General features: G+C 35.1%; 1 protein-coding gene and 1 non-coding gene across 2 annotated transcripts; both read left to right on the plus strand.

Moving 5' to 3' along the window:
- The first annotated feature begins 3928 nt into the window (after positions 1 to 3928).
- Positions 3929 to 7948, plus strand: LOC141692497 (phospholipase A1 PLIP2, chloroplastic). Its single transcript, XM_074497363.1, has 5 exons — positions 3929 to 4827; positions 5389 to 6045; positions 6268 to 6327; positions 6539 to 6955; positions 7063 to 7948. The coding sequence occupies exons 1-5, from the start codon at positions 4240 to 4242 to the stop codon at positions 7642 to 7644; spliced, it is 2304 nt and encodes a 767-aa protein (XP_074353464.1). The 5' UTR covers positions 3929 to 4239; the 3' UTR covers positions 7645 to 7948.
- A 14161-nt stretch (positions 7949 to 22109) lies between these two features.
- Positions 22110 to 22216, plus strand: LOC141694874 (small nucleolar RNA R71). Its single transcript, XR_012564155.1, has one exon. It is a non-coding gene; the product is annotated as a small nucleolar RNA R71 (small nucleolar RNA).
- Positions 22217 to 22545: the final 329 nt, after the last annotated feature.

The raw sequence follows: 22545 nt of genomic DNA on the forward strand, positions 1-22545 counted from the left end.
AAAACTCAATTTTTACAAATTTTCACCAAACTTGAACAATTTATAATAAACTGGACACTGTATTATAATATTACTAAATTTATATTTTTGCTCGAACTTGTAAAATAAATCGAAGTCGAGTTTCGAAGTCAAACGTGCTTATTGAACAATTAGGTTCGTTTATAGGCCTTGCGTCTATTTCTTTTTTGGTTTTTGTTTATTATAGAGATGCACAAAAAGCCCGGGTCCGAAAATCTGATCCGGCCCGATCCGGTCAAAACCCGGTCAAATCCGGCCCAGTCAAATCCGGTCCGGTCAAAAACCGGCCGGGTACCGGCCCGGGCTTCGGGCCTCGACGGACCCTATATTTTTAGGTAAAGTCCGGCCCGATTAAAAGTCCGGGCTTCGGCCCGGCCTGACCCGATTAAAAGCTCGAAAAAGCCTGGTTATAATCTGATTATTCTAATATATTTTCTTATATATTTATAAATTCACATTTACTATAAATATAAATAATACTTTAAACACATATATATTTACATATCTGTGATTAATAATATTATTTATATACTTCGTTGCATAAATAATGAAAGAAGATATAATAAGTACATTATATATATTTGGATATCATTGTTATGAATATTTGGATATCATTGTTATCATAACAATGACAATGATATCATTGCTATCATAACAATGATATCATTGTTATCATAACAATATGATAAAACATATTATTTTATAAATATGTTATTTTTTGCCGAACTTAAATGTTTTCAACGAAGTAATGTTTTCATAAAATATTCCATGTAAACTAATACATTTTTACGATGATCTAGTTGCTAACACATGTATTTTTCGCAATCTCTAATAATACTCGATCCGATTTAAATTAGAAAAAAACTCGGTCCAATCCGATCCGGCCCGAAAAAAACCCGGTTAGGCCCGCCTCGAGGGCCCAAACGGGCTCTGACATTTCCGGAAAGCCCGGCCCAGTCAAAGTCAAAGTCCGAAAAGTCCGGCACGGTCAAAGCCCGGTCATTTTTAAGGCTCGGTCAAAATCCGGCGGAACTTTTGTGCATCTCTAGTTCATTATGGACCTGCAGATCAATTTTAATTTTTTTTCCGATTGAATACGTTGTTAATTTTCTTGGACCTTGGGCCTCATTTCTAGTTCCTGCTTCATTTCTTGCAACTTGTGGACCGTAAAGCGAGAGGCCATGTTTAAATTCCTTCCTAGACACACCCGATGGCCCATACCACAATACCAATTATAATGATTAGACATTATAAATTTGTTTCAAAATTTTTGGATGTTTCAAAATAAATCCTATTTTTTTCAAAAATAATATATGTTACGTTTTTATTAGTGAGATGGTGAGATTAATGTTACAACACGTGAACTAATATAATGAGTAAGTGACCGATATATGTTGATACTCACGTTCTGGGGAAAATTTTGGAGAAATTTTAGAAATCTTATAATTTCTCTTAATTACGTGAAATAAGAATGATAAAAGATAAAATATTGATGTAACATCTGTCTTTCGGAACATTAACACCAAAATTAACTAAATGAAAAGTAATACCAGGTAAATTACAAAATCTGGTGAAAATACAAATGTTGAAATTTAATTTGTTGACACTTGTGAATGTATGCCGGGTCTAGAGTTGGTAATTCGTTCGTTTTGTATATTTTTATATTGTGTATTTTCATGTTTCATGTCATGAATGTCTAATTCAAATTCTAACCATTAATGATTCGTTTCGTTTCGTGTTCATGTACCTAATTTCGTGTATGTTTCATGTCGTATTTTGTCTAATTTAAAATTAATAACAAAATTAAAATAAATATAATATATATTTAAATATTAAATTATTATAAGTCAAATCTTAAGTCAATAAGTTATAAAGACTTAAGTGCAGTCAAGTCTTGTGAAATTTATATTTGAATCTATTTTTGTGCAAAAATTATATGTAGTAAGATATACTCCCGGTAAAAATAACAAAACTATATAAAAAGCCCCAATGAGAGTCAGTCGTCATTCATAACAATCATCCATTCTTCACCATCTCCTCCTTCCATCAAATTCACATCCGTCTCATCCATCCTTTCGTCCCGTTTACTCCATTTCTAAATCTTTAATTTCTATTATAATAGTTTTCAATAAAATCGAGATTTAAATCCTTTTGGGTGTGATCTTGTTACCGTACCCATCTTTTTTGGTCGTTGATTGTCCCCAATTTTTGGGTGTATGTCTTGTTACTTTTTTGATTCGTTGTAATATTACATTAAGAATGATTTTTACGGTGTATTAGGAGATTTGAGCAACCCGCTTCAAATCTGGAATTATGGTACTTATCGCAAGAGCTCACCTCGCACAATAAATGATTGTTCAATATATGGGGCATCTGTACCCCAGGCTCAGTTGATGTAACTGATGGATATGAACACTGGTTAATCACCAGTTTTTTATGTGCGCAGGTCAATTGTGATTCTACTATTTTCAGTGATAGTGGCGTCGACTGGATTGTTCGAGAAACTTTTGTAATCATTTTTATTATCAAGAATATTCATATTCTATCTGTTAAGCAATCTGAAAACAAAACGGCTATTTGTTTAGCTCGATTTTTGTTTTACAATCAGGTTGTAGTTGTCAGTTTGGGGATTTGTTCCGACTGTATTCTTATGTTTTATATTCAATAAAATCTGATTGTTCGTCAAAAAAAAGATATACACCCGGTAAAAAATTGAGTAAATTAGTGGGACCGATTAATATTATATGTATAAAGTGGGTATAGTGGAGAAAAATAGTGGATGTAGTTATTTTAAAAATTATAAAAACTTTATTATTTTTGGAAAACTTTAAAATGTAAATAATTGGAATGGACATACCAAAAAATAAAGTGTAAACAAATGGGAGGGACATAGGGAGTATGTATTTATATAATTTTACTAGATTTTTTAAAATATTTATTTATTTCATTTATTTTCGTTTCTTGTCATGTACTCAGGATAAACCCAAAACCAATACTAAATTTGACCGTGTACTTTTGTGTTCGTGTACAAAAAATGTCAACTCAAACTCGTAATTATCGTGTCGTGTTATCGTATTGTGTACGAAATTGTCGGCTCTCAAGGTACTATGTTATTGCGAGAAAAGTTATCATTTATAAAATCTGGGAAAAAATTGTAAAAATATTTGAGATTTATTGCATTTAATGAATTAATGTAATATAACAAAAAAAATATTATTAAAATAAATGAAATTTATCCAAAATTAAATAAAAATTAAATATGACAAAATTATAGTTTACCAATTTCCTGATAATCATTATATAAGGATTGCATCAAAAAAGTTGTACACGTCACGCCTTTCCCGATTGATTTGAAACGTTTCAACTTCTCAAATATCTATTGGACAAATCATGTGGGCCCATTCCTACCCGTGCCACGTGTCGACTCTCATCCCCTAAAAAAGCTCAATACTCTCACGGCACGCCTTAGTCCACAAAACGACAATATCAGTACCTTCAAACGACATCGTACAGATCAATTTAGGTTGCATTATTTATTTTTTCCTTTCTGGCAAAGTTATGGTGAACAAGAAAACCCAAATTAGAAAGCACTCTCTTCCTTCTTTTCTAAGACCCTCGCTATAAAAAAATTCAAAGAGTATAATTGTAATAATTATTATATACACAAACCCAAGCCAACACACAAAATCAACACACCCACATAAACACCTTTTCATCCCTAAACGCACAACTCCAAATTATTATTCATAAAATATTCATTATTATTTATAAAATTATTTACAAAATATTCAGGGAACTCAAAATTTTAGTAATTTTTTATTTTCAAAGTGAGATTTTATTTCTCACTTTATATTGCATAAAACTATTTTTTTCTGAGTTTTTTCTTAAATAATGGCTGCTTAAACATACATTCAAGAATTTCCTACTCACAAAATACAAAAAGACCAAGAAACTTATACACACAATCAAGAAACACACATCAACAAAATCAAATAATACAAAAAATACACACAAAAACACAATATATTTTAGATCAAACACAAAACAAATTTCATCACATTTCAATATTATTGATACGTTAGCTCACCGGAATTATCTCCCACTTCTTCACAAAATATACATAGAGTTATATATACGCACAAACACAAACCTGTATATATATATTTGTTGTTTGCATGTATGTATATGTTCACGTAACTGATCACGTAAAAATTCAAGAAAATGGATGGGTTATGCTTAAAGACATGTTTAATGACGGCCCAGATCATCGTTTCCGACGTCCGTAAAACTCCGGCGAAAATTCCGGCGACTTCCGGTCGATCACCGGCGAATGGGTTGTCGTCAAAATGGAGTTTTTCGATGAATTACCCCTTTAAATCTCTCTGGCCAGTTCGGAGAGAAATGCTTAAAGCTGTTTCACATAATGACGTCGTCTCGATAAATGAAGAGGATGATGATGAGGAGGAGAGAGATAGTGGGAGAGATGGGAGAGAGGAGAGAGATTGTGGGAGAGATGAGAGAGATGGGAGAGATGAGAATTGGGTTTTGAAGATTTTGCAGTTGAGGGCATTGAGAGAGAGGAATGATGAAAAAAGTGATGATTTTGAGGGAAAAAGTAATGAAATTGATGAGGAGAGTGAGTGTTTTGGTGAAGAATGTGGAGTGTGTGATGAGGGTGAGGAGGGGAATGTTGTGGTTGATAAAGGGTTGTTTTCGAAAATGTTGAGGAGGGTAAATTTGGGGGAAGCTAGATTGTATGCTCAATTGTCTTATTTGGGGAGCTTGGCTTATTCGATTCCGAGGATTGAGGTGAGGTGTACTTTTATGCATTTGTGTCGTTTGGTAACGTTTTTTTTTTAAAAAAAAATTATTTAAATTTGTCGCGTGAATGTTGGTTTTTAGGTTGTTAGTTGTGTTTGTGATGAAATAATGAAATGAAATGTTGACAAATGATGATTTAGTGATGATAATATTGGAGTTTGACTTGGTTTTAGGTTGTTAATTGTGTTTGTGATGAAATTATGAAATGAAATGTTGAAAAGTTTGATGAGGTTTGGGTGTTTAAGGTTTCTTGATTGTACTGAGTTTCGCGAATTTAAAGATGTTGGTTTTGGTTTGAGAGGTATTTTAGGTGTAGCTTTTGTGTTCTGGTGTGTTTTTGCTATGGATTGGGAATCTGGAATCGTTGTGATGAATTTCATACCTATCTAACTCTGATTTTTATTGCCTGGTTGTCGATGGAATATTATGTGTTATTGAGTTGATATCGTGATTATGATAATTTGATCTGTTTTGGATTGAATAATCATCCTATATGCAACAGGATGAGTTTTACGTGTTATACCTGATTGATTTGTTTGGTTTGTACAGCCAGGAAATCTGTTGAAATATCATGGATTTCATTTTGTGACTTCATCGGTGGAGAAACAAGAGCAGGCATTGAAAGCTGAGAGAGAGAAGGATTCGAAAGAGATTCAAGAGAAAGAGAAGGGTTCAGCTGACTCTCAAAACAAAGAGATGAATTCAGCTGTCTCTCAAAACAAAGAGAAGGGTAAATCTGAGGTTCTTGAAAAGGAGAATGACATAGCTGAAAGTTCCGAGGAAAAAGAGGCCACTGGGGTTCCAAAAACAGAAGAAAAGCCAAAGGACATGGGGAAAGCTGATGAAGAAAAGGAGCGTGAGAATCAACTAAGTGCATACGTTGCTTATCGAATTGCAGCTTCTGCTGCATCATATTTGCTGTATCATACAACCAACTTGCTTCCCTTCAAACCCTCCAACGCCGAAGTGACGGACGACTTGTCCAAGGATAATGTAGGCAAAGTTGGTATGCTGAACAATGTCGACATGATGAATGGGGATGTGGCCTCTCTAATTGCTACAACTGATTCTGTAACATCTGTTGTGGCTGCGAAGGAGGAAGTGAAGCAGGCTGTTGCTGATGATCTCAATTCAACAAGCTCTACACCTTGTGAGTGGTTTGTGTGTGACGATGATCAAACAACTACAAGATTCTTTGTTATACAGGTAGGGCTCGGATCTTAATAATTATTGAATATTTACATATCTTGAAAATTATGAGACAAATTGACTTTCTGTCTTCAATGACGTTTCAAATAGTTACACTTGAACTTACTCTGCTATTTAAGTTTGAAATAACAGTTTATAATACATGTATCCAGCTTAGAGCTAGAGGTGAAAGTAGCTAGTTTTGGCACTGTACTTACTCAGTTGATGCATTAATTGCAGGGGTCCGAGTCGTTGGCTTCATGGCAAGCAAATCTACTATTTGAGCCTGTCAAGTTTGAGGTTAGTGTAATATTCTATTATTAGTAGTTGCTTACTTGCTTAGTGCATTATTACAGTTGATAGTTACTGTCAATGATTTTGTATTTAAGGTCCTCTATAAATTAAATCTTTGTCTTTACTTTGAATAAATAGGAAAACACATGTTAAATCAGAAATAAGTTAACTCAAAACTTTGAGTAATGTGTTTTGTTTTCCTTTTAATAATCTGTAGGGCCTGGACGCGCTTGTTCATAGAGGTATCTACGAGGCTGCAAAGGGAATCTATGAACAGATGTTGCCTGAAGTTCGTAGTCATGTACAAAATCATGGCGATCATGCCATGTTCCGTTTTACTGGGCACTCTCTTGGAGGAAGTTTATCAATGCTGGTGAACCTTATGTTATTGATCAGGGGCGATGTCCCTCCTTCTCTACTACTTCCTGTAGTAACTTTTGGGGCGCCATCAATTATGTGCGGAGGAGATCGTTTGCTTCAGAAGCTTGGTTTACCCAAGAGTCATGTACAATCAATTTGCATGCATCGTGACATTGTACCCCGAGCTTTCTCTTGCAACTATCCCACTCATGTGACAGAACTTCTCAAGGCTGTAAATGGCAAATTCAGGGGTCATCCATGCCTCCAGGATAATGTAATGTGTTTTCTTTATCTATGAGAATTTTAAACGGAGTTTTTTAATCGATTCAGAAGAATATATGTTCAGTTATTTATATATTTGTTTCTTTTTTTGCATAACAGGGGTTGCTGTACTTTCCAATGGGGGAGTTTTTAATTTTACAACCAGATGAGAATTTTTCTCCACACCACGAGCTCCTTCCTTCAGGTAGTGGTTTATATCTGTTAACTTGTCCAATTTCTGATGCTACTGAAGAGGCAGAGAAGCATATTCGAGCAGCACAAGTTGCATTTTTAAATAATCCCCACCCTCTTGAGATCCTGAGTGACCGATCTTCTTATGGTTCGGAAGGAGCCATTCTAAGAGATCATGACATGACCTCATACTTAAAATCTATACAGAATTTTATCCGCCAAGAGCTCAACCAAGTACGGAAGACTAAAAGGGTACACCGAAGAAAGTTTTTGTGGCCCCTTATTTCCCGAAGTAACTTAAATGAGGATATAGCCGTGACTAGTCCTGTTGCATCAACTAGCTCGAATAATGAACAATTCAACTTTGCTGGTGTCCTTCATACCGGGAGGGAATCTTTCAGACGGCTCACTAAGCTTCTAACATCACGGCACATGCATGTGGTGATTGTATTTCTTTTACCCGCACAAGTTCTAATCTTGGGTGCCTACAACATGATCAATTTCCATTGAGAAAGCTTCCATGAGGTTGGCCAACAACACCCTTGTAAACTGTTTTATAATTCTTTCTAGTACAGCCATAGAGTTGGACCGTGTAATTTTTCATGTCATATGTAGTGATTAAGCAAGTAATTTTCCCATGTTTAATTAAGAAAATGGGGAATTTCAGAGGGTAGGAATGTAAAGTAGCATACTGCAAATGTTAGTGATTTAGACAGGAGACAGATTATGTACCAAGTCTTATCAATATCACAATATTCATATTCTTTCATTTGTGTTTCCTCTCAATGAAATGGATCAAAATTGATTCTGATCAGTATTGTATTTCACATCTCTCTTGGTATATTACTTAGTTTCAATTCTCCAGATATGCAGTTCTGTATATATCGTGTAGCTGAATTGCAATATTTCCAAGTGTAATAAATTCCGAACGAGACAATAAAATGCTGGTATTTTGTGGCAAGAAAACTAAAAGAGAGCGAGAGCTACAAGCTATACATGGAGGGCCACTGATAACCTCCACGCAAAGAACATGCACATACGCATACTGATAGAGATGTTTATATGAATACAATCCAGATGACTGGACTGGAAGAATGGTGACAAATTTTAGTTGCCAACCCAAACCAAACTGCTGACCAAATACTACAGTCCCTTGTGATCTTCGAAAATGGTTTATGCTAGGCCCAGTGTGATCTTCGAAAATTAATAAAAATCTTATTTTTGTGAGGCGTGATTTTTTAAAATTAGTAAATATACAACTTTTAATAGTATATTGTTTTAGTCTCGGCTACCAGGATCTAGTTCTGCTGGTTTTAGTCTCCGCTATCTCGAAATCCTGGTTCCGCCACTAACTAGTAATATGAAAGGAGCTTCGGCCTTCAGCAGATAGGAGCTAAGGCTTAGCCATCCAACAAGGCGTATGTATCCTACCAACTCAAGTGGGTCTTTGAATCTTAAAGGAGTAATCTAGACGGCATGGTCAAGAAATAAGTATACCTCAATAATTGCGAATTGAACATGTATCTAATTTCAGCATCAGGTATCTTTCACTTTTCACTATTATTATCTTGTACTCCCAGTCTTGTACCAGTTAAAGGGACGGTGTATCAATCAAAGAAGTCTCTCCCGATCTATTTTTGTGTTCACTTTCCCAATTTTTTTTTTTTAAAAAATAACCTATTTTTTTCAATTTTTCCCAAGCTAACATAATTTTTATATTTTCTAATATTTAGCTATAATTATAAATTATACAATAATATTAATTTATATATATACTGAATTATTTTTTAATATAACATCTTCAATAACAAAATAAAAATATTAAAATACAGTAATTCATAAATACATATTATAATTTTTTTTCTATTTTGTTTCGCATATTTCTTGTTTGAGCAATTAAAAAAAAAACTTGTTGGTGGATGTATATTAGGGCTTTAAAAAACATGTTTTGACATATTTTTTTTCATTTTTTTTCTTCGGTATTCAAATACTGACGTTCTACTTTGGAACAAATTAAAAATCTCAAAAAAAATATTATGTGTAACTATAGTATTTTAAAGTCCTAACAATATAGACCCCATCATACTATATTTTTTGAAATAGACCACACTACATTATTGATATCAGATATGATCAAATATGAAATCTGGATAACCAATATAAATGAAGATATTGAGCTAATGTTTTATCTTTAAAGTTTAATGAAATATCTAAAAGTTGTTGATATCAATGTAATCTTGACAACAACTCAAAACATAGAACAAATTTACTTTTATCCTATCTCTAAAATTCCTATAAATACAAACCAATCTATAACAAATAAATGATAGAAAAACAAAGCAAATTAATTTGCAAATGAATAATTAGAGTTTTATAGATATGATGGAAAGAACAAGTGCAGTATTCAACTTAAGTGAAACTGATCACTTAATCTATCTACACGAGTCCGAAAGTGATGAAACTGATGGTGAAGATGAAGACAATTCCAATTCAGATTCGACAATCAGCAAGTTCTGACGATAAAGAAGAAGACAATCCAAGCACAACAGTCGGAACACATGTACCTATTGTCCCGTGATTTACAACAGAGGCTTTTACCTACAACAATGTCACTAATAACTCAGGTGATTTTTCTAGTTCCTCTAGTGTTAATCCTCTTGGTAGTAGTATTTTTGAAGGTCAGTGTTTTGAAGATAAGCAATCTGCCATCGTGTCAATTAAGTCTGATCACATAAGGGATTCTAAAGATTTGGACTGATGAAAAATGACTACGAAATATTCCACTAAAGATGTGGACTCTGTCTCGTGATGGAGGATATCACCATGGTCAAGCAACAACAAATATGGTTGAAACATATAATGGTCAATTACGATCCACTCGTCATCTCTCAGTCACTTCAATGGTTGAGTACATATATTATCGGAGTATCAAACTTGATGTTGAAAGACAAACTTAAACACTGAACGATCTTCAAAATGGTTATATATATTGCAAGAATTCGAGAAAGCTCTTTCAAAATATTTAAGAAAAGGTATCTGCATATAAGATTATTCCATACAATCAAGAAAGAGGGGTATTTGAGGTGACAACTGCAAGATACAAAACACATAAGAGATTTTGGAAAGGTGGCAACAAACATCATATAGATATCTCTAAATGATATTGTTCTTGTGGAAAATCACACATATATCACTCTCCTTATTCTCATATAGTTGCTGCTTATATGATATGTAATTTAGATTGGAAGCAATACACTGAACCATATCATACTCTACCAAAATTATGAGATGTGGGATATGAATTTTCCCCAATACTGCATCAAACATATTGGACATTTCTAATAGCAAATAATTGGGAGATATATGAAATAATCGTACCTAATGAGGATTGGAGGAAGACAAAGAAGATAAAGCACAGCAAAGGTCAAAGTCAAAAAATTTGCACATAAATGGATAACTCTCAGACTGGTAAAATTTGTGTAAAATATGGGTAATAAGGTCACACGAGAAATAGTGCACGTTATCCTCAAAAAGATCTTTAATGTAATATTTTTAATTTAATTTTAAGTTCTTAGTTTATTAAGTTATTTAATTTTACTAACCATTAATGTAATATCTTCGGTTTAAATAAAAATGTTACGTCTATGTGTATGTATTGTAGTTTATTGAGTTGTTTAATTCAATATATGTATAAATTAATAATTGTATAATTTATAATTATAACTAAATGTTAGAAAATATAAAAGTTAGGTTACTTTGGGAATAGTTGAAAAAAGTAGGTCATTTTGGGAAGAATTGAACAAATTATGTTAGTTTGGGAAAGTGAACACAAATATAGGTTATACATGTAAAGACTTCTCAATCAAATATCTAGCATTATAACCCGTGCGAGACACAAGCTGTTTTCTAGTAATATGTCAAAATTATGCGTATAATTTTTTTTATTTTTTTTATGATTAATAAATAAAATATAGTTCCTAATAATTTAATTAAACTGTACAAAAAATAGCATTGTTGATAATTCATATTTAATGAATATATAGACTCTAAATTGATGATTTATTATGTTATAATTTTTAGCTTTTTTGCAGGCTTCATAATACTGGTGATAACAAATATTTTTTATTGTGCATGATCCATAAGTCAAATAAATTGTTGATTATTATAATTTATGGAGTTCATATATATTTGAGTGTAAGGTGATGAAATTTTGTTGTATATGATGTAGAATATATTTCGGGTCAATCACAAATTTATCGTGTTGAAATGTCAATATAATGTTGTTAAATTATTTGCGACGATGTTTAGTTAACAAATACATGCATATCTACTATTTATACATGGGATATGTACTTTACAGTATGTTATTGTGCGTGGTAAGGTTGATGTCATACTACATAAATTTTGTATTTTTTAAATCGAGTAGATTCTGATGCTATGTTCGAAATAAGCAAAATATATTGGTCTAAATAAAAATTAAATATATTTTTGAATTATGTGTACATTTAACACTATTTCATTTATCTCATAATTGTTAACTTATTTTATTTTTACGTTCAATTTGGTTAAATAACTAAAATTTAACATTTTCTAAGAACTATATAACATATATTTTCTAACAATATAACTTTTATTGAATAAACATGTATTAAAATTTATTTATTTATTTTTCGTATTAGTGTGAACATGAATATTTAACATAGTTAATTAATTATTTCACATAATATCGTAGATTTTAATAAGACAGTTATTTAAAAAATATATTACGATATTTACTAAATACATGTTATATCTTAATTTATTTATATTTTTCGTATCATGGTTATCTTGATATGTCAAATATTAATTAAAATTTGTATCTTAATTACAACTTTAATTATTTAGAAATATATAGCTAACTATATATATAAGGAAAAATATGACTCAAAATGTTATTTCATGAACTATAATTAAAAACTGAATTTTAACTCTTTAGCAACACATATATTTTAAGTGTTTGATTAAGAACATAGAAGAAACGGTAGTATAGTGGTATTGTAATTTGAGAACTAATGGCTAAAACGGGGGTCGATTCTAGAAGATACAAGGGCAAATTCATCAATTTACTGAGAATAAAAAATCTCACTAATTTTATCTTCTTGTTCTTTTATTATATACTAGATTTATACCCGTGCAATGCACGAGAAATTTTTAATAATATTTTTAATGTGTTTGTTACATATTTATTTTATTATTATATTTTATTTAGAATTTTTATTTAAAAATTTATATAAATTTTCGTTACACAAATATTTTTTTGTCATAAATGGTGTTATGTATTGCTTATATAAATTATCTTCATTTGTATTTACTATTTATTTTATTGAATATACGATTTTCACTTGTATTTAAAATGAATAGTGTTATTTTTTTTTGTTTTTTAAATTGTTGTCAACTTTTATACAAATTTCTAGTTACATTTCTATTTACATGAAATTTAATTATGTGCTATTTGTTTTACTTGTATTATTATCCCAATTTTCATACACATATAAAAATAAAGTCATATTATTTATATTGTTATAACTTTTATGTATTCCATATTTAATATAAATAGTATTATTATTTCAATTTTTAAAATTGTTTGCCAACTTTTATATAAATTTCTAGTTACATTTCTATTTACATGAAATTTGATTATGTGCTATTTCTTTAACTTGTATTATAATCCCAATTTTCATACACATATAAAAATAAAGTCATATAATTTACCAAATTATAACTTTTATATAAGTAGTTATATTATAATTTTACGTATAAGTTAATAGCATACATTAAACATATTAGAGAATTAGTTTTATTGTTTCAAAAGAGTGTTAACAAACTTATAAAAAACTTAATATAGTAAAGATACACGCGGTGAGCCTTTCTTAGATGTTAGATAAGTTTAGTTTTTTAGTTAATGTTGTATTGTGACGACCAAACCATCACATACCATCTCATACCGTACCATATGATCTCCTTTACTCTAATTATATATAAGGATATAATAGAAGAGATATGTGAGACGGTAGCATGAACCGGCCGTCAAGCACATTCGACATTTTATATTTTAATATATTTTCATATTTTTTTGTCAACAAGCACTTTCACGTGAATGAATTGTATCAAAATACAATATCCGTCGCGAAGGGGATTCTTTCATTTGAGAAATTTTATTATTTAATCGAAGAGCATGTAAAATGTCCCGGAAATTTAGATAATAAAATATTCATCTCCGAAAAGTATATTGAAGCAAAAATCCTGCAAAACCAACAATAAAATTAACCGGGCTATATATTTTCACATTTACTTTAACATTATATTTATAAAATATTTAATTTTTCCCGAAAGGGTTGGCTAAATTGATTAAAGAGGATATAACTATATTCTTGGTCACATGTTCGAATCCTACTGTTAAGACGAAAACACGCGCTAAATTTGCATGCAAGTATACGCGTTCGCAAGTAGTATAAGATATAAATCAGATTCGTACCCATAGAGACTCTTTTTGGTTAACTTAAGATTATGCAATTTTACAACAATGGTATGGTTATCGCTCAATGCTCAGACAATAAAAAGTTGAGATTTTTATAACTAAGATTAAACTAACATGCAATTAACTAAGAATAAAAATGATTGAATTAACTATATGAGACAAACATGGGATTCTAACTTCATCAAATACTTCATTCAAAGTCATTGTTCTTAACCTTAGCATGCGATGGTGATGACAACTAATCTGATAACTGTTAGTCGCTAAACACGCGCTAATATTACACGCAAGTATACGAGTTCACAAGTAGTATAAGATATAAATCAGATTCGATCCCACAGAGACTGTATTGGTTAACTATCTAAATTAAGCACTTAAGCAACAATGTATGATTATTATTCAATGCTTAGATGATAACAAATTGAGAATGTTTTTAACTAAGAATTACGCTAACTATTATAACTACGAGAATAAGATAGACTGAGTTAATATATATGACAGACATGAGATTCTAACTTCATTAAATACTTCATTCAATAGCCTTATTATTATCAACCTTAGCATGCAATGGTGATGACACTAATCAGACAACACGAAACTGATAAACGCCAACTTTCGTTACACGAGTACCATTTTACCAGACATCCACAAAAGAGATAGAAACTGAATATGCACCAATTATATTGAGACCCTATATGTCTATAGAATTTGACAACATAACGGTTTAAGCACAAGTTATCTATCTTGATTACATAGGGCAAGTAAGATGGTTAAAATTACCTACGAATCATGCATAACAATACATGAACCTATGCTAGTATGACAAGTTCTAAATCCTTAAATTCACTTTTGCTTCATTAAGAATTAACACACTATCTTATAAGTTCGCGACGCTAACAAGACGAATACGCACAACCAATACTAGGATATCATACAATCACCACATACTAAGGCATCAACAATTTAACTAAATAAATCCATAAATAAATCTGCTAAAACCCCACGATAACGATTAGCCCATAATCGAACTCATCGCTAACGTGGGTTCCAATGAAAATATGATATAGCAAACGTAATCTTTATACGAATAAATAAACAAAGTACAATCAAGAATATAGGTTCAGCAAAACAAGAAACAAGCATCCAAATTACAACTCAAAATAAAGATTCACAAGAATAAACTAGTTCGTCTTCGCCTTTGTTGAATTGTGCCAAAAGGTCTCTTGCCGTCTTCTCCCTCCTTGATGTCTTGATATCTCTGAATATATATCCCTTAAAAAAATGACCTAAGTTATGTTTAAATGCATCCCAAGCAATTCGAATTATAAAAGAATCAGGATTTAAATATCCCGACCCAGCGCGGGCGCGCTGCCTTTCTGTACTCCCGGCGTGGCCGCGCGCAACACCAGCGCGGCCGCGCCTGCCTTCTGCCAAAACTTCATTTTTCCTTCTTCTTTATTCCTTGCAGCTTCGAGCCAATCTTCCAAGCTTTAATTACAGCACATCTTAAATACCATATTAGCATCAAAACAATGCTAATTCACCTGATTCACAAAGTAAAGCCTGAAATGCAAAAACACTTGAAAACACGTTAAAACACAAATAACTTGAGTACAAATACACCAACTCAAAGCTTATTAGAGCATAAATAAGTGACATAAATGTCACTTAACACATCCCCAAACTTGAATCAATGCTTGTCCTCAAGCATAAACAGACTCAAAGAACAAGAAATAAAAATGCATGAATGCAACGATCCCCAAAGAATAACTAAACCAATAAACTAGCAACACCTCAGCAAATGCAATTATTCGCATAAAGATCCATCAAATCTCACAAATCAATCTACACACCAGAGATGTGCGTGTGTGCAAATGCTTACAGATATACTATTGTAACTAGATTGATAATCATAACTCACTACTTATCAAAACAATCGCAAATTTATAAATATAATAAAAGCTAGACTCAAAATAACTTATAACACTTCAATTCTTATATCGGAGTTAACATGGATTCACGCTTTTATTCACAACAAAATAACAGAAATATGCTTATTTGATCGTGCAATGAGTGAGGTCCACAAAAGACTTATAAAATAGTACCCATGTAGCGAGCGTTAGGTTAGCGGATCCCAGACTATAGAAGCCTTAGGTCACTAGGCACAAAGTCCCCTAAGAACTTAATAACTCGAGTACTAAAGAGCCCACTCGTGATCAATTATACATAACACTTATTTTTTTTTCTCTTTTTTCTATATTTTTCATTTTCTTTTTTTTTCTATTTATGAATGAGTGTGTTTCGCTCCTTCTCATTCAACCCTACACTACTCATAAATATATGAGATGGCTACTAGCCATTTGACACCTAGCCACACAACTAGCAATGAAATCCAATTTCTCCAATTTCTAAATATCCATGTCTTTTATTATTAAGAGAATACCCTAAATTCTAAATATAAACAAGCGATTAAACCTCGACAAACCATGACTATGATCTAGCACTGTAGCAACTTATAAGTCTTAGTGAAATACAAATGTCTCTAGCATGCAAATTAATCTAATAAGACTCAACATCACTAAATACAACATCACTACACTAGCATCAATATCACCAATTAATCGAAAAAATTATCTAAGGGAATCATGATATAACGCAAATGCATGAAACTCCATGAATAAACTATCATAAAAACTACCAAAAAAAACTACATGGCAAAATGTATGCAACTATATGAAATAAAACTATCATGAACATGCAAACTATATGAGACTCACACAAACATATTCCTTCAACTACTACCCCCAAACTTAAAATATTCACTGTCCTCAGTGAAGGTAATAGTAAGGAATCAGGCATACTACTATGAATCAGAATCCTCACCCTCAAAGGGTGGAGTGTCAGATGTGTCCGGAGGTGGATACATGGAATCCTCACCAAAAACTGGCCACTGAATGTCAACTCTGGTGGCTCTAAATGCAGTCCCAAGTGCCTGGGTGAGATCGCGTGCAAACCGACTGTGGATGTCATGCATTGCATCCATCCTCCTCGCAAGACGCTTATACTGCGTCGAACTCAAACCAGCTCCCATTTCTGCTCTTGCTGCCTCCCCCTGCTATTGCTGCTGTGATGGACTGGCCTCCTTGCCCAACTTGGCTCTCCAAGCCGCCTTGCTAGCCTGCTGTGTACCACCGACATATGACTGAGGGGCTGGACATCCTCCTGGTAGATGATCATAAGAATAACCAAGCCCCTTAGGATCGGGCTTCCCTCCATACCACTCAACCATGCTGTGCAGCATAGAACTGTCAATAGGAGCACTGGGAATCTGAAGCTGCTCATGTGCGGGCCAATGAACACCAACTGCCACGCACAACTTTGTCACAATGGACGCATACGGAATCGCCCCAGTAGTACCTCCTCTCAAAAGCCTCAGGATCCCCTGATATATCGCCATCCCCAAATCAATGTAATCACCCTGCAGAATACCCCAAAGCAGACGAGCACGCTCTACCGTAATCTCATGCACATGCGAAGATGGCATGATGTTAGCACAAATAAACGAGTTCCAAGCCCGTGCATACCTGTTCATGCATGAAGCAGGGAACGTGGAGTAATCAGTAGTGCCCCTCTTGAACTTCCAATGAGTCTTAGGCACACAGAGAGTAGCAACGATGAGATCCAAATCAAAGTCCTCAGGAGTCTTATCGTCCCAAGTGTCCTGGCCCACCTTCCTCGCAGGCTGCTCAATCACTGTCTTGATAGCCTCAGCACTGTACTCAACAGTCCTCCCCCTCACCACCGTAAAACCATTCTTCTCCGCCTTCGCGTTGGCGTAGAACTCCCGCACAATAGCGGGAGCCTCACAGAAAGGAACCTAGCCCATCTCCAAAATCATCTCCAACAGCCTACCATCTTTTCCTGATGGCAGAAATCCTCTCTCCTTAGCAATAGGCTTCGAGAGAAGCCTCGTGTACTCCTCATCAGCCTCAGGAGTAGAGAACATGGTCCTCACACCACTCGCAGTAGAAGAATCGGTGGCGCTGCTTCCAACTTGAGTTCTCTGTCTTTTGGGTGCCATCGGATTGAAAAAGAGCAAATAAAAGCTTAAGTGTTTAGAGAGAATATGTGTTTGAGAGTTTGTGAATTGGTGAAGATGTGTGCAAGTGTATGTATTTATAGGTGGAGGGGTGTGAATTTGATAAGTAATAGAAGTGGGAATTTATTATGGGAATTGTGGGAATAATGGAATTGATTAGGAGAGGGAATTATAGGACGTGGACGAGTAAAAATCGGGTTAGAATTGATTTTGGAATTAAAATTCCGATTTTCTCTAATAAAAATGTTGTTTTTATTTTATTTTTTTGAACAGGGACTCGGCGCGGTCGTGCGCTAGGACAAAGCGGGCACGCTCACATTCTGGAAAACCGGCGCGGGCACGCGCTAGGACAGCGCGGGCACGCTTGGCTACTGGAAAAATGGCGCGGCCGCGCGCTTGGCCAGCGCGGGCACGCTCAGCTTCTGTACTTGGCCCCGAATTTTTTCTTTCTGATTTTTTTATGTTTTTCTCTTTTCTTCTTGCTTCCTCTACCTACTAATGTACAACATATTGGGTTATCTCCCAATAAGCGCTTATTTTACGTAGCTAACTCGGTGTAGAATCTCGAGATCAAGGGGACAATAAAACAGCACTAACCACCTCGCGGTTTGCCGTATCACCATAATAATGCTTCAACCGTTAACCATTTACCTTGAATGCTTGGCCCAGATTATTCTAAAAAATTTCCACCGCTCCATGTGGAAACACAGTTTTGATTATGAAGGGCCCTGACCATCTTGACTTCAACTTTCCAGGAAAAAGGCGGAGACGAGAGTTGATTTGATCAGCTCTCCAGCAAAAAAGAAATGGCTCATCCCACATATACCACTTCACTTCATGTAGAAACTTCTTCCTTTGAGCATAAGATAAGTCGGGAGGCATGATGTTACTCACAAGGTAGTTCACAATGTCTCCAAACTACGGCTCTTCTTCTTGCACTCCAAATAGTTGCTCGTCGGGAAAAGACTCATTTTTCAATATCTTATCCAATAAAGTAGCATTAGGATTCTCGAAATGCGAGAGATGATCAGCAACTTGATTTTCAGTTCCTTTTCTGTCCTTGATCTCTAGTTCAAATTCTTGGAGCAAAAGAACCCATCAAATCAATTTGGGCTTCGAGTCCTTCTTCGAGACGAGATATCGAATGGCGGTGTGATCAATGAAAACTGTCACCTTAGTCCCAAGTAGATAAGATCGAAATTTCTCAAAGACGTAGACAATAGCCAAAAGTTCTTTCTCCGTAGTAGTATAATTCAGTTGAGCACCGTTGAGGGTCTTACTAGCAGAGTAGACCACATGAAATATATTGTTCTTCCCCTGCCCAAGAACTGCTCCAACTGTATAATCACTTGCATCGCACATCATCTCAAAAGGATCATTCCAATCAGGTGCGGTTATGACAGGTGTCGTGATTAAACTCTTCTTCAATGTCTCAAATATTGCAAGGCACTCGTCATCAAATTTAAAAGGAACATCTTTCTCTAGTAAACTGCACAATGGCTTTGAAATTTTCGAGAAGCCTTTGATCAAACGCCTGTAGAAACCCGCATGACCAAGAAAAATGCGAATTTCCTTAACAGAAATAGGTGGGGGAAGATTCTCAATGACCCCCACCTTGGCCTTATCCACCTCAAGACCCTTACTAGAAACCTTATGCCCGAGAATTATGTCTTAACGCACCATAAAGTGACATTTCTCCCAATTGAGAACTAAATTGGTCTGAACGCACCTCTTGAGAACATGTCCAAGATTTTGCAAGCATTCATCAAAAGAATCGCCAAAGACTGAGAAGTCTTCCATGAACACTTCCACATTCTGGCCAATCATGTCAGAAAAGATGGCCATCATACATCGCTGAAATGTGGCTGGTGCACCACACAGACCAAAAGAAATTCGTCTAAAGGCGAACGTACCGAATGGAAAAGTGAAGGTAGTTTTCTCTTGATCTTCTGGAGTGATACAAATCTGATTATAACCCGAATACCCATCCAGAAGACAATAGTAGTCATGACCAGCCAACTTGTCAAGCATCTGATCAACGAAGGGCAAGGGAAAGTGATCCTTCCTAGTGGCCTTGTTTAGCTTCCTGTAGTCCATACAGACTCTCCACCCCGTGACTATCCACGTAGGAATAAGCTCATTCTTCTCATTTGCTACCACAGTAATACCACCTTTCTTTGGTACACATTGAATTAGGCTTACCCATGAACTATCAGAGATAGGATAAATGATCCATGCATCTAGCCACTTCAGAATTTCCTTCTTTACTACTTCCTTCATGATTGGATTAAGTCTTCTTTGTTGCTCGACTGTAGGCTTGCTACCTTCTTCTAGCAGAATTTTATACATGCAGTAAGAAGGGCTAATTCCCTTGATATCTGCTATAGTCCATCCAATTGCCGATTTAAATTCTCTCAGAATTCTCAAAAGTTTTTCCTCATCGCTACCTGAAAGGTTAGATGCAATAATAACAGGCAGAGTAGATGCGTCACCTAAAAAAACATATCTCAAATGTTCAGGTAAAGGCTTAAGCTCAAGAGTAGGAGCTTCATCAATAGAAGGCTTGAGGCATTTAGGAGCCTTGTTCAATTCTTCCATTCCAAGAGATTCAAAAGGAATATCTATCTTCCTCTTCCATGGAGACGCATTCAAATATTGCAATTGCTCATCTCCTTCGTCATCTTCACTGTCTGAATTTCCCAACAAGGCTTTTTCTAAGGTATCAGACCTTAGCATTTGATCAAGTTCCGATGTGACCACCGAATCGACCAACTCGACTTTTAAGCACTCCTCATTATCAATAGGAAATTTCATAGAATTGAACACATTAAAAGTCACATCCTGATCAAACACTCGCATTGTAATCTCACCCTTCTGCACATCAATCAAGGTTCGACCAATTGCCAAGAAAGGCCTTCCCAAGATTATGGGAATCTTCTTATCCTCCTCGAAATCAAGAATGACGAAATCAGCAGGGAAGATGAGTTTATCCACATTGACCAAGACATCCTCCACAATACCTCTTGGATATGTAATAGAACGTTCGGCCAACTGCAAGGTCATGTAAGTTGGTTTGGGATCGGGTAAGTCCAATTGCTTGAAGATTAGCAAGGGCATCAGATTGATGCTAGCTCCCAAGTCATATAAGCATCTGTCAAAAGACACTTTACCAATAGTACATGGAATAGTAAAGCTTCCTGGATCTTTAAGCTTCAGAGGCAACTTCTGCTGCAGCACAACACTGCATTCCTCCGTGAGAGCGACAGTCTCTAAATCATCTAGCTTCACCTTCCGAGAGAGAATACCTTTCATAAACTTTGCATAATTAGGCATCTGCTCGAGAGCCTCAACGAGAGGTATGTTGATATGAAGTTTCTTGAACACCTCCAGAAACTTCTCGAATTACTTGTCCAGCTTTTTCTTCTGCAGCCTCTTAGGAAAAGGCGGTGGAGGATAGATCTGTTTTTCCCCTGTATTACCCTCAGGAAGAGTGTGCTCAACAGTAGTCTTCCTTGGTTCCACTTCTTCATCCTGCTGCTTTTCTTCTTCCTCAACCCCAGCTTCTTCAGTCAACTCTTGAGTTTGATCGGGATTTGTAACCTTCCCAGACCTCAAAGTCATTACCTTTACCTGCTCCTTAGCTTCCTTATTTCCTGGAACTTTAGTGTCACTAGGCAATGTACAAGGTTGACGATTTAGCAAGGCATTGGAAATTTGCCCAATTTGATTTTTCAAGGTCTTGATAGAAACAACTTGACTCTTGCACATGAGCTTCAACTCCTCTAATTCAGATTTTTCATTAGCTTGTTGCAGCTGGAGTTGTTGTTTTGGTGTATACTGCGGTTGCTGAAAACCGGGGGGTTGTACTGCTTAGCTGGATACTGCTGATAAGGTTGTTGAACCGCATTTTGAGCATTGCTCCAACTGAAATTAGGATGATTGCGGTTGTTTGGATGATAGGTGGCTGGCACAGATTGCTGCGATCGCTGAAAGTTGCTCACGAACTGAGCTGATTCATTAGAAATTGTGCACTGATCAGTCTCATGGGCACCAACACAAAGCTCACAGACATTAGTGATTTGATTAACTCCATAATTAGCCAAAGTGTCCACCTTCATTGTCAAAGCCTTAAGTTGGGCAGCTATAGCAGTTGCTGCATCCAACTCCAGAATTCCTGCTACTTTTCCCTGAGTCAGTCTCTAGAAAGGATTCTGGTACTCATTAGCAGCCATCAGTTCAATAAGTTCATAAGCTTCATCGTAGCTCTTAGCCCACAAGGCTCCTCCTGATGCTGCATCAAGCATGGGCCTAGAAGTAGGACCCAATCCATTGTAGAAACAGTTGATAATCATCCAATCAGGCATGCCATGGTGTGGACACTTCCTTAGCATCTCCTTGTATCGATCCCAAGCCTCACACAGAGATTCTCCAGTTTGCGCAGCAAACTGGGTAAGAGCATTCCTGATTGCTACAGTCTTTGCCATGGGAAAAAATTTAGTGAGAAACTTTTGAGCTAGATATTCCTAAGTTGTGATAGACCCTGCCGGTAGAGAGTGTAACCATCACTTAGCCTTATCCCTCAAAGAGAATGTGAAGAGTCGCAACTTGATTGCATCTTCAGTCACACCATTGAACTTGAAAGTATCGCAGATCTCGATGAAATCTCTGATGTGCATGTTGGGGTCTTCGGTAGGAGAACCCCCAAACTAAACTGAGTTCTGTATCATCTGGAACGTGCTTGACTTGATCTCAAAAGTGTTAGTCGTGATGGCTGGTCTAATGATGCTAGACTGAATGT

The sequence above is a fragment of the Apium graveolens genome, chromosome 10 (assembly GCF_009905375.1).
Source record: "Apium graveolens cultivar Ventura chromosome 10, ASM990537v1, whole genome shotgun sequence".
Lineage (NCBI taxonomy): Eukaryota > Viridiplantae > Streptophyta > Magnoliopsida > Apiales > Apiaceae > Apium > Apium graveolens.

Bases quoted from the DNA above. Each gene is read 5' to 3' on its own strand.
- LOC141692497 (XM_074497363.1), top strand. From the start codon at position 4,240: ATGGATGGGTTATGCTTAAAGACATGTTTAATGACGGCCCAGATCATC. The intron at 6,046-6,267 runs GTAGGGCTCGGA...CATTAATTGCAG, and splicing joins CAAGATTCTTTGTTATACAG to GGGTCCGAGTCGTTGGCTTC. The intron at 6,956-7,062 runs GTAATGTGTTTT...TTTGCATAACAG, and splicing joins ATCCATGCCTCCAGGATAAT to GGGTTGCTGTACTTTCCAAT.